Here is a 14,212-nt window from a genome sequence, read left to right on the forward strand (position 1 = left end):
ATTCAGTGACAGAGCGGTCCGATTGAATCCGAATAGTTTTAGACTGTTATGCAAGCGCGTTTAGAAAGAATCGAACCAAAGGAATGATTAATTCACGAATGATTGGTATCGCTGGTTTAGTCGACAGAAATACGGGACACATATAATAACTGCTGAAATATTCGCACGTAAAACGTTTCTCGGGACAATCGGAGCGAGTATCAAACTAAATTAGCCGCACCGCCAGGAAAAGAGGAGGAGGGAGTTTGGTGCCGTCGGAACGGATGGAGATGATTGTTGAATAGACAGTTGAATAGCCCTGCTGTAGATAGATAGATAGATACTGTAGATCGATAGATTGCACTGACCTCTCCTTCCCGGGGCCACGGTCGGCCATTTTGAGGGTACTTGCTCTGACTCTGCCTCTTCTTCTGTCCCCCGTCTGCAAACTTGCAAAGCAGTGGCTCCGTCGGGGCTGTTGAGAAGAAGGAACAAACACAGAAAAATATAAAAGATCAGTCAGCCAGTCAGCAAGGCGTGAGAGGGAGGAGTGGATGGATACCTCCATAGGTCAACCGCAGTACGATTGATGGAAAGGTCACGACCTCGGCAAAGAAAGTGAAGTGTGTATTGAACAGAGAGGCAAATGTTACACCGCAGGTATCACACCCACACAGAGCAGCGGAGGAATATCCAATGACCTTTTGAAGTTCAACACCCCTTGACTATCTCCCCTCGATTTCCTGCACGCCCACCCCAACCTCCATTATGTCTTCGACACTCAGACCATCGACTCACTTTTGGCACGGACGTCCTCTCAAATCTCCACCATCAAAACAGCTTCCCTGGCAGGTCTTCAAAGCTCTTTGTTTAATATTTGCTAAATAATAAATGAGCTGAACGAGACAGTAAATAACTTAAATGGCGTCGTAATGATCTGCGCCAACCGAAAAGTTTTAAACATTGTTGTTTGTTTTTGTTGCTCACTGGAGTGTGTATTTTGCTTATTATCTCTTTTATACACAGGAAAAAAAGTGGAAAGGAAAGCAAGAAGGCTCCTCTACGACCCAGAGGGACCGGTTCATGCAACAGGCGAGCAGAGAGTTTAAAAGAGTTCTCTTCCAAAAGTGCAAAGCAGGATGGCAGGCGCTGAGGCGAAACACTTTAATGTTCTCGCTCAGTCATGATGGCAGTATGAATTGTGGGATGTGGAACACCTCTATGAAGTCTAGGAACGCACTTAAAGAGCAGGAAATCGTGCACATGAGTTGAACAAATTCCTGTACGCCACAGCTAAGCTAAACTTAATTTGGTTTCCTCAGCAACCAGAAAAACTCATTTAAAGCGAGCACAAACTTCTTGGATGATGGGATCTGGCAAAGAGCGATGATAGATGCAGGAGGAGGAGTTTCTGCTTTGTGGAGTCCAGACAACTATTCTGAGTAATCCTGCCCTCCGGCAATATGACTCTACAGTCACCTCTGAAAGTATGTTAGTTTGGCAGAGAAAAATGAACGCTTTCTCTTTGCACGCTCTCACCTGCACTGCGATATTCCAGCAGCTCTGTGGAACAATAGAGAGCTGTTGTATTACAGACTGCAGAGGATGCTTTGTGCGGAAATAAGCACATATATTGCATAAAACCAGATAAACAAATACAAAACAAGCAGCTGAAACGCCTCAACAGAGCATTATGTATTCTGTAGCTGAATAGAATATTTAGTGGCTGTTGTTTGTTCTTTTTTTTGTCTATTGTTTAGAATGAAACATCAAACAAGGGATCAAGTCTTCAAAACAGAGGTGTCTCAATAAAATAGTCATTCCGTGATTGAGAAAAACACTAATTGGACATGATGCCAGAGATTGAATGAGATGAGAGAAAAGGGCAGAAGAAACAATAAAACGAGAGAAGGGAAGAAAAGAGATAAGAGAACAGAAGAGAAGAATGAGACAGATGAGAGGAATTCAGATCAGAATGGAAGAAACAAAACGAGTGGAAAAGCAAGCATGACCGTAATAAGGGTTTGGTAATTAGTAGTGTTCAGAATTGTGCTATAATAACACATACAAATCACTAATGTATGTACCTTTTTGCCACGCTACACTTTGGGTACACTCTCTCTATTCGTCTGTTTTGGGGGGATGGACATTCTTAAATTAGACCTTATTAATTGCATTACAATTTGTTAATAGTTTACTATAGACTAGGTAATGTTATTATTTGTTTATTTTTAATGCAACAATACTTATAAGTGTAATAGTTTTGATAAGTAATAAGAACTTTGCCTGTGCTCTTACAGTGTGAATGATTTTAGCATGACTTTGTGAAAGGTTAAGTATTGAACTGAATGAAATTGCATATAGCCTTCTTCATGACTTGTGTTTGCATATGTATATTTAATTCTGTAACCTACTTGTTCTACAGATCAGTGTACTAATGTTATTATGCTACAGTTTTTTTTTAATAACATTGATACCATATCTTAGAGATAAAATGCAACTTCTCACTTCCTAAAGTGTCACATTAAGCGGAAAAAAACAAGTCTAAAGACATTTATAATAACTGAATCTGGCAACATGGTGGAGACTGCCCCCGCTCCCTCACTCAAAACTCTCTCTCAAGCCCCGTTCACTCCGCTACCGTCTCACAGCGACATAAATCACTCTACATCATTTTCACATCACGGACACTAAACAACCTAGCAAACTGTCTAAACTGAATTATACATACAGACATTCATAGGAGGAGTTTTAACGGCTAATTAGTCATTCAGAGAACTTTACAGAGTTCCGAACCCTGGTGGCAAGATGATGTTTAGCCTATGTATGCATTTTTCCAAAATTAAAATGTTTACATCCAAAACATGCTGATCTTCATCAATACAAGCTGTTCTAATAAACACAGATTTTCTCTAAATTATATAAAATATCTCACCATATAAATTATTCATAAGGGAGGAAAAGAGAGGAGAGGAGAGTTTTCGGCCCCTGTGATCTGAGTGTGCTTTGAGCTGAAGTAAGGTGGGGTAAAAGTCTCTCTCCTCCACCTGCAGAGGAGTCAGGGTGTACACCTGCAGCCTTGTCATCACCCTCCTATTATACACACATGCACACGCTGGCCAGCGCTGATAACAGCAGCACGACACAAGTGACTCTTTTGTGAAGGACATAGAAAACGAGGCAGCAGAAAAGATCACAGCTTTTGCGGCAGGCTCGAAATGTTTGAGCAAGCAGCTCCTCTCCCCCCACCCTATCTCAAAAACAATGAGTCTGTGTGTGTATGTCTGTGTGTTTCAGCTGAGACAGTGGGAAACGCCCTGTATTAAATCCCCTCACAGTTTAGGTTCAACTCTAAAATAACAACCAGAGCCATCATAAAACAGGGAAGCCAAATAATCTTGGGAGTTTTTGTGCTGCTTTTGGAGCATGGTGGAATATCCATGCTGATTTTATGAGCAGACTCTGCTTGGCATTTGCTTTGTTTGTTTTGCTAGTCAGGTTGCCCTGAACTCAAAGTGCTGAATCTCACTCATGCGGGGAAAGTTTTGAGTATTTGTTAAGAATGACTGATTTCTGATTCGGACCCAGAATTCATCCAGGGGAATCATACTACACTGCACACAAAAACAAACACCCCGAGTAACAACCTTTCTATTTCATGTGTACTGTGTACTGTGTCATGTGTATTTCATTTGTGCAATGAACAAATTATACCTGAAATCAAAATTGTGATACATTTTTTCTAAGCAGCCACACTTACAATTTTCACCAGTTAAAACAGCAAAAAAAGTATTTACCCTGCTGTTTTGACTTGAGAGAGTAAGCAACCACCCAGAACACACTAGTAACTGCAAAGCAACACCCTAGCAACCACACAGAACACACTAGTAACTGCAAAGCAACACCCTAGCAATCACCCAGAATGCCTTAGAAACTGCACCCTAGCAATATTCCTGCAACATATCCTATCAACCTTCTAACATTCTAGCAACCACCCAGAACATCCTAGCAACACCCTAGCAACCTCCAATAACACCTCAGCAACCTTCTTGCTACATTTTAGGAACCACCCATACCTTGCAAATGCAAAGCAATCCACTATCAACCACCCAGAAAACCCTTGGCAACCTTCTAGCATCTTTTTAGCAACCACCCAGAACATCCTAGCAACACCCTAGCAACCACCTATAACACCTCAGAAACCTTCTTGCTACATTTTAGCAACCACCCATACCTTGCAAATGCAAAGCAATCCACTATCAACCACCCAGAAAACCATTGACAACCTTCTAGCAACATTTTAGCAACCACCCAGAACATCCAAGCAACCACCCAGAACGCCTTAGAAACTGCACCCTAGCAACATTCCTGCAAGACCCTATCAACCAACCACAACACCCTTGGCAACCTTTTGCTTAATTTATTTTTAATGACTGTGATGTCTAATACCAAATTATACATACACTGTAAAAAATTTGTAACACTCCCAAATCAAAAATTTCAATTGACCGATTACATCTAAATTTTTCAATTGGCCCAAGTGAAAATCTGTACATTTAATTTTAGAATTTACAGAATTTCACTTGGGCCAATTGAAAAATGTAGATGTTATCGGTCAATTGAAATTTTTGATTTGGGAGTGTTACAAATTTTTTACAGTGTAGTTGTAGTATTGTAGACACAGCTGTGATATTTTTGTGGAAACTATGGTTACCGTGATACATTTTGACAAGGGAGGCTAGCAGGCCATGCTAGACGGCTTCAAAGTGCCCATCAAGACAAACAGAAACATGTACAAGTACACACACACACTAGCTGTTAAGGTATCTCAATCTGACACTTTATCACATTTAATGAGCTTAAACATGATGCTGTTCCTCAAACCACCACAGGGCAAACCAAAAACACTCACACATCCTCCAACATCTGCAACACTGCACTGCAACTTTGCCAATATTTTAATCAGTCTCCTTGGAACTTCATGCATCATTACAGTGAGTGTCCCAACATGATGACATGTGTTTTAAATGTAACATGAACTAATGCAGGGAAAATTCATAATTCATTGACTAATTTTTACGTTCTCTATTTCTCATGGGGAATTTATGGAATATTGTTGGGCCACTTTTCATTGCTTTGGGAGTTTTCCCAAAAAAATCTCCTTCTCTTTTTCATGTAGAGACAAACACAAAAATGAAAGCACAATTTTGCGAAACACAATATGTTAATGGCACTTGTCCTGTGTTGAAAGTGTGTTTGATTGTGTGTGCATGTGTGTCCGTAAGTGTTTCATAACATTTACCCAAGCAGACAGCTCTGACCACATGTATTTTCAAGCTGTTTATTAACTTTGGGTCACAGCACCGCAGATATTCAGTCGAGGAGGGAGTGTGAAGGAGGAGGGTCCGTCAATAAGACTGACATGTGTTTCTAATCCACCGCGCGTCACCCGGTGTGCCAACTCTCGCTGGGCTCCCACAGACCTCCAGCTCTCTCTGTGGGCGGCAGGCATTCCTGGAGCCACACCCGACTTTCCCACCCTCAGCCCATGATGGCCCTCAAGTTCACAGATTTCTCCATTCCTTCACTAATACCTGCCATCCTCTCTTTTCCAACAACCTCAAATGAGCTATAGGGCCCTATGAAGTCCCGAATCCTTATTTATTTTTTCCCAAACTCCCTAAATATTCTTTTTAATTATTCACGCTTCTATTTTTAAGGTTTAATTCAATTTTAATTATTAAAAAAGGATGTCTAGTCAATTTAATAAATAATTGTTTTTAATTAAATAATGTATTAAATGTTTATCAATGTATTGTTAACATTAATAGTGCTCTATGAAATGCGTTTTATTTTTCCAGAAATTCTGTGTAGTCTGTTATAATTTTTTGAGATTCTGTGTTTTATAATTGAATACAAATTTGTTATCAAAAACAGTGGTAATTAAATGAATTGATAAAACTTTAATAGTTGATAAATCTTTTAAAATGTAATCAAATGAAATGATTACAGTTATTATGTTGAGAAGTAGGGTGAATTGCCCTAATGTGGGACACTGCCTAATGTGGGACACCTAAGGTCTAGTGTTTGTAGGTGCCCCATAAATACATGAATGACAGTGAAACTATGGGTTAGACAAAGCTGTGGTGTCATGTGATCAAAATCACATGACTTATCAAATGTCCAATAATATTTGAGGGTGGAGCAATCACCCTACATTCTACTGTACAATAGTAATATATGTACTTATATTGTTACTTGTCGTTCGTTTGTAATTGTGAAATGAGAATTTTTTTTCCCAGTGTAGTCCATATCGCAATTTACAGCCTTACTTTTGATTTATTCATTAAAAATGTTCCCAAATTCCATGACATTCCGCGTTATACAGAAAATTGGATTTTTATGGCTTGATCCAGCAATACCTTCCGCATTTTCCACAACATGGAAATCATAGGGCCTTAGAGAGATGCGCCATGACTAACTGTATTTGGATTAGTAGCTTTTCCTACTCAAAGATGTTGTTTTAACTGGAAGATTGCTTTGATGCAGAGGGCCTTGAAAACAACATGTTGTACATGTGCTACAAATGGAAGTCCCTGTTCTATAACATGCAGGGAGGAAATAAAGGATGGTGTTTACCAACACAAAGAGCACTGTTTGCCCTGGAACGGTGTGCACTGAGTGGGTAGGAGGAGCGGGTGACCCTGACAAAGCTGGTGTCTACACATCGCCCACGTTTTAATAGCAGCCTACCGCACAGATCTGTTATGCTGCCAGCTTGGCACAGTGGCTTTCAGGTCCAGGAACGAAGGTGCGCTTTGGTTCCACATTCAGTCACCGCCGTATGATACATATAGGGAGAAAACGTACAAAAACACAGCCCACAATTGAGTGCTGCTGTGAGGTGAGCCCACACATGCTCAGTGAAACATGTGAATGCAATAAAAGCAACAACCCCTGTAATACTTTCTATGTGCCGTATATTTGCAAGATTGGAAGCCCGTTCTTTCTACGAGGCCACGGGCGCTGAGGTTTATCCTTGAGTTTTACACACAGAAAATCTCCCGTATTATACAATACAGTGCTCCTACATTAAGAAGTCTTCCAGTACATGATATCAATTCCATGTAGAAACCTCATTTGCTGCACAGAGACACATTCATTGTAGATGAAGGTTTCGGCACAGAATGGAAATCGGGGTCCTCATTACTCACCCACCTCCCGGCTCCAACCAAAGCTAACTCTAATAGACACGGCCCTTTTCAGCGCTGCGCTCGTTGTGTTCTGTCTACCGGTTTGTATTTCCACAGCATGAAGGTAAGATCTTACAGATTTATGAATGAACTGCTTTGTTCTTCCCGGTCTACTGGCATTTCTTATGCTTCAGACATTACAATGCTCATGATAACATTTGTTAACTCCAGAATAAGAAAACCCCTTCGATAGCGATGCCATAAATATACAGAGCTATCAAAAAAATGGAAGTTCAAACACAAATTTCTAAAGATGGCTCATCATGGCTGCATGCTTGTTTTTCTGGCTCATAAGTCTATAGAAACGAAAATGCTTAAAAAAAATGGAACAAATACAGTGCATGTAATTTTACTGTCAAACACTGCAAATATGACGTAATGAAGTAACACAAATGTATTTAAAATGATCTTATTTATGGTGAAAATATGTATTCAAAAAGACAACAAAAATGTATGGTTACAGTAAAATATTGTTAAAATTTGGAAGAAAGCTTTGTAAAAAAAACAATGTATGATACATTACATTTATTTGATGAAAAATATACTGTAAACATAGAAATATTGTGAAACTGTTCTATTTGAATATATATTAAAATGTAATTTATTCCTGTGATGGCAAAGCTGAATTTTCAGCATCATTACTCCAGTCTACAGTGTCACATGATCCTTCAGAAATCATTGTAATATGTCGATCTGGTGCTCAAGAAACATTCGTAATATTATCAGTTGAAAACAGCTGTGCTGCTTAATATGTTTGTGGACACCGTGATCCATTTTCTTCCAGGATTCGTTGATGAGAAGAAAGTTCAAAAGGACAGCATTTATTTGAAGTAGAAATCTTTTGTAACATTACAAACGTCTTTAATACACGAGTTCAATTATGCAGAAAAATATATAATCAGTCACCCGAGGAATTTTGATGACCTGCAGCATTTTCTAATAGAATTCTGAAAGTTATAAAGTGTCTAATAGGTTAAAGAATGCATGCATTCTTTATAACCCTCATGCTAATGTAACATGAACAAAACGTAAAACACACCGCATGCCAATATGATGCCCTGATCTTGGATCAGTGCTGGGAGAGCAGTTTACTCTGAGCACTGGTTTGTTTGTTTGGGCTAAAGCGGGTAAATATCACTGGCCTGTTTGACATCTTTCAGTGGAGAGAGAGCAGGAGAAAAGAGACAATTCAGGGAGAGAGACAGAAAGACCGACAGAGAGAGAGAGAGAGAGATGCACACTGAGTAGAATACAAACATTGCATAATCAGCTTAGCCACCCCACTTCCTGCCTTTTAATGGGCCTGTCTGACTTTGGTTTGGTGGATGCTGCTTTGCACAGCTCGTCCTGAGAGCAGGCCACTGGAGAGAGAGAGAGAGAGAGAAAGAGAGAGAGAGACTATTGTCTCAGTGCTCTAATAAAACATTGCAGAATGCAAGGTCAGGAGCCAGTTCACCGCATGCTCGTTTAAAGGTTGAAGTTCATGTTTCATTTAGAAGGAATGTACTCGCTGCACAAAAACAGAAAATAACATTAAGTTGTCTCACAGTGAGACGAATTAACTAGTTGCACCACTTTTGTGTGCAATATTTCAGCACCAAAAAACAAACAATGTCCAAGCATGCGCAGTCTGCAGTCTGTATATACATACATATATATATATATATATATATATTATCCTTACTGAATAAAAGTAAATGTCAAAATGTCACTCAGTCAGTCAAGTCACATTTATTTATAAAGCACATTTAAAAACAACAGATGTTGGCCAAAGTGCTGTACAAAGTTAAGCAAATAATATTAAAAATAGAGTGTCACATGCAATGCACAAAGTATAATGCACTGCACCTACTTATGACTATATGCAGTAATAAATAGATGCGTTTTAAGAAGGGATTTAAATTCATCATGTTGATGCAGATTTAATGTAGTGGCAGATTTTTCCAGAGCTGTGGAGCAGTCACTGAAAAGGTACGATCTCCTTTCAGTTTAAGACGTGTCCTGGGAACAATCAACTGTAGACTATTGGTTGATCGGAGGTGTGTGGATGTACTGTATGATGAAATGAAAAGAGATCAGAAATATATGGAGGAGCAACTGTGGAGGCCTTTATAAACAAACAATTAATGCTTTAAACCGGATATGACATTTGACTGGAAGCCATGAAGAGAGACCAGCACTGGCAAATATGTTCCCCTTTCTTGCATGCATGAAAAACTTCAAAACACACACACAAATTTGACAAGTTTGCATATGCACTTTACCATTTCAGGTATATTTATATCTAGTTTTCCCGTGCTCATGTGAAAGTGTCTCATACGCATGTAAAAGTGTTTTGCAAATGTCTCAAGGGTTATTTAGACTTCAGAGGCTCTGTAAAATTAGTCTCGTAATAGATTTATTCACAAAAGTCAGCACTATTTGCCTGCCTCAATTAACTATTAGCACTCTTGGAGAGCAGGTGGTACACAGAACTTTGTTTAGAAAAGATGCTTGTGAAGCAGTAATTAATCGCATGATATACACAGACAGTGCATGCAAATAACGCAGTACATTCTTAGTGAACTCCCCTGTGTTTGTTGGCTAAAAACGCAGGAAAATGTTTCCCTCATTTCAGGTAATTGAAAAGCATTTGCTTGAGTTTCTGCCTGTGTGTGCATATGAGAAATCAAATCTGTCTTATTTGGATATGCATGACTCATCCCAGCAGCCCTAATGAACGCTTGATAAAGAGGAAGAAAAAAAAATATATGCAATATTGCTTCCTAATGGGCTCTCCACTGAAATCACTTGCCCTCCGTGGGGCTGACTGCTGTCCTCTCTCGGGTCAGAGGCAGACAGAGCTATTAGAGAACGCCCCAGATCAGATAGATTTCACTGGAAGATCATTTCTCCCCCTCATTAGAATTCTATCTTGTATAAACACGATTATCTGGGCCCAGCTTTGTTTGTGTCAGAACAGTGCTAAATCAATCACGACACCGTCGAGGACGAACAAAGCACAAATAAATCAAAATATAATGCGGTTTGGAAAATTTGGTTTGGGGAATGCTCCAGATAGCACTGGAGTGAAATGATAGAGGCTGCACACACTTGCCGCAGTTTAAAAGACCCGCTGGGCATGTCACCTTATTTTACTGATGATATTAGCTTCAGATTTATTGATTTGTTAAAGTCAGCATGAAACGGAAGTTACGATAGACTTTTTTCTCTATTGTGACCCATAAGTGAACGTACACAAAACATTTAGGGTGGGACTTGATTTTTCCATCGGGAATTGATTGGATTCTTGCGGTTTGCTATTGCTGTGATCTTATGTGATTGACAGGTTGTCCCGCCCTCACGCCAGTAAACACGTCACCAGAGAAGAGAGGAGATGTCAATGCAAGAGGCAGGGGGAATTATTTTAATTAAAGATTACAAGGGCACATGAAAAAAAAAAAAATTATGCACATGGATAAATCATTTATAATAAATAGTGCAATATTCCATTGTCATTTTTGTCCCAAATTGTCCAGCATTTTGATATAATGATTTCAAGAACTGGGCACCTGATTTGGTGTTCACATTGGTACATGGCACTTTGACTGATTTCAAGCTGTTCACATGTTGATCTCATGCTCAAATGCTTCATTCAATTTGGCTTAACTCATGGAAGCCAAATGCAGGTAATTTGATGCTAATTCGACTGTCACTTTGAAATTTGATTAAATGAAATATGATTTAAATATGTTCCTTGACGTTCACTAATAATGTTAAAAAGAATTGCAGAATTTTTCTCATTCAGACCAGCTGTCTGAAATGAACTGAAACTGAATGCGCATCTGTAAACTGTATCCAGCGTAGACAGAGTCAATGATTATAATGGGTTCTATTTGCTTTTGACATGATGTTCACATCTGGTTTAGGCAAATGTCAGCTGTTAAGCGACTGATACCAGTGGGCGGGGCCTATGGTGCGATTATGTAAAACTATTCTGCGATGTCTTATGTCATATGCAAATGTATTAGCCCGTGTGACGTCACAAATCCCACAATATCCAAACAAGCCATTTTTAGAGCTTGATTAAATTAATGATATGTTTATTATAAGGAGGCATTTGAAGCTATGAAACTTGCAGGATGTTTTAATGGTACAAAGACTTTTCATATGTAAAAAGATCAAGCCAAATTTGATTTCTCATGTCATGACCCCTTTAAACATTTAGTCAATTGTTTATTCAGACAGTCAGCATCTTGTATTAACTGAGAACATTATTTTTTTTGACTACAGTACATATATGTAGATTTTCATGAAATTCTAATACAGTAAGTTGAAGAAATATGAATAATTTTCACTCAACAAGACCTTTATAGCAGCTCCACATTGAAGATATTGTTGTCACGCCTCAGCCACTAACACATATTCAAGCTGTTTTCCAAAACACCTGATCCCTTTACCACACCTGCGCTTAGAGACCCGGTTACCAGGTGAATATGTGTATGTGTGTGAGAGAGAGAGAGAGAGAGAGAAAGAAAGCAAGAATCATTTTCCACATACAGTATATCTAATGTAAGCCACAAAACCATGATTGTTTGTGGGTCGTGGGTCAAGGGCAAAATAGGGCATTTTATGTACAGTGGGGTCCAAATATATAAGACCACAAAATATAATTGAAACTTTTATGATTTTTAAAAAATTAAAACAGAAACATTACAGTGTAAAATGAATATGGGATTTTAAAGAGTTTGCACTATTTATAGGTCACTAATCAAATAAGCAAATTTGTGGCACTGATCATGTTAATTCATTTGTACATATTGTTGCTTTACATTTTAACTTTGCTGATAATATCATTTATGGAAAAAAAAACTCCAGAAAAATATAAAATAGAAGCATTTTCACTAGTGATGTTGTCTGTTATTTATCATGATAATATAATGACTTATTATTAATTTTGATTAATATAATTTACATTAAACTTAATTTGCAGGGGAAACATGCCATATTCTTTATGTAGTATGTAATAAACAGAACGCAGCTGCAGGTGTGGGCGCTAATATTGTTATCATTATAGATATCATGCTTGTCTTTTAATATTTTGCTGATTTATACATCAGTAAATCAAGACAGTGCCTAAAGGGTCAACTTCACACTGTCCCTCTTTACCAGCATAAAAATTCAGATTTAGAATAAATTATACAGTGAAACCGAGCAAAGCATCAATAATAGAATGCTCCCCTCCTGCTATGATCAATAAAGCTGTCAACGCAAGTTTACACAGTTTCATGTGACTGTTTGAGTCCTGCAGTTTAGCTCAAACTCACAGCCATGATCATAACCTTATTCATTGACTTGATTAATTGTGCAGCCCATATATACAAAGAGATACAAATTATTTATTATGTCAGATCACATTTAGGAACCTGTGTTCTCTCCTCTCATTCAGAAACATCATAAAGAATTAATCCCATCACGCTGGCATGATGGGACACTGGAGGAATCATGAGTGCCCATAGTATTTCCTGCGTCCGTGGTTACCAGCATCATGTTTGTATCTTTGAGAGCAGAGCAGGCCTTACTTAACACAGAGAGTGTGGGGTTTTCACACTGCCCTCCCAACACATTAGAAACCTGCCATTCTCTCTAAAGACTACAGCCGAATCTAAACACCTTTCATTCCTGCCTCCTGAACGCAGAGGAGGCCTGTCAGGTTCCAGCGGAGAAAAATACAGGATCATGCTTATTCAAAGATTATGGGAAAACAAAAGGAAAGACTGAGTGAGCTTTGGGAAAGTAAAGAAACAGAGAACTGGAAGTAGCTCCGAAATTCCAAAACAAGGAGGTTTGGGGTAAATTTGAGAGACGGAAAAAGTACATATTTACAGTTTTAGCAGAAAATGTCTATATTTTCACCCATTTTATTGTCAAAATTATCTAAAAATATGGTGACAAAAATGTATATAGATAAATTTAATATTCAAGAAACCCCATATAAAGGGATAATTCTAAATGTAACATTTTATTATACTGTACTAAATAGTTTGACGCAGCATTTTTCTGCACATTTTAAGGTAAATTACACTACTGTTCAAAAGTTTGGAGTTTGGGGTCAGTATGCTTTTTTAAAGAAATTAATACTTTTATTCAGCAGGAATGCATTAAATGGATCAAAAGCGACAGTAGAGCCACATAATGTTACAAAATATTTTCATTTCAAATAAATGCTGTTCTTTTGAATTTTCTATTCATCAAAGAATCCTGAAAAAAAAAAAAAACCTGTCACGGTTTATACAACTATATTAAGCGGCGCAACTGTTTTCGAAATGTTTCTTGGGCACCAAATCAGCATATTAGAATGATTTCTGAAAGGGATAGTTCACCCAAAAATGAAAATTAGCCCATGATTTACTCACCCTGAAGCCATCCTAGGTGTAAATGACATTCTTCTTTCAGACGAATACAATTGGAGTTATAAAAAAATAAAAAATCCTGGCTCTTCCAAGCCTTATAATGGGAGTCAATTGGTATATATTTTTTATATTTTAAGTCCATCAAAGCCTATCCATTCGTGATAAAAGTGCTCGACACGTCTCTGGCGGGTTAATAAAGGCCTTCTGAAGTGAAGCGATCGTGTAAGAAAAATATCACTTCAGAGACGTGTCGAGCACTTTTATCCCGGATGAATAGGCTTTGATGGACTTCCCAAAAAATATACCCATTGACTCCCATTATGAAGCTGGGAAGAGCCAGGACATTTTTTAATATAACTCGGATTGTATTGAAGAATGTCATATACACCTAGAATGGCTTCAGGGTGAGTAAATCATGGGCTAATATACATTTTTGGGTGAACTATCCCTTGAAGGATTATGTGACACTGAAGACTGGAGTAGTGATGCTAGTTACCATCACAGGAATAAATTACAGTTTAGAATATCTTAAAATAAAAAACAGTTCATTTAAATTGTTATAGTATTTCACAATATTACTGTTTTTAC

General features: G+C 38.2%; 1 protein-coding gene across 1 annotated transcript in view; it reads right to left on the bottom strand.

Moving 5' to 3' along the window:
- The window catches only part of rbms3 (RNA binding motif, single stranded interacting protein), a 134,517-nt gene that overhangs the window by 15,516 nt on the left and 104,789 nt on the right, over positions 1-14,212 (bottom strand). The window contains exon 7 of the mRNA XM_084384735.1: positions 348-454. Within this exon, the coding sequence (XP_084240861.1) occupies positions 348-454 (107 nt within the window). The remainder of the gene's footprint in view (positions 1-347; positions 455-14,212) is intronic.

This window comes from Rutilus rutilus (genome assembly GCF_951802725.1).
Source record: "Rutilus rutilus genome assembly, chromosome: 17".
Lineage (NCBI taxonomy): Eukaryota > Metazoa > Chordata > Actinopteri > Cypriniformes > Leuciscidae > Rutilus > Rutilus rutilus.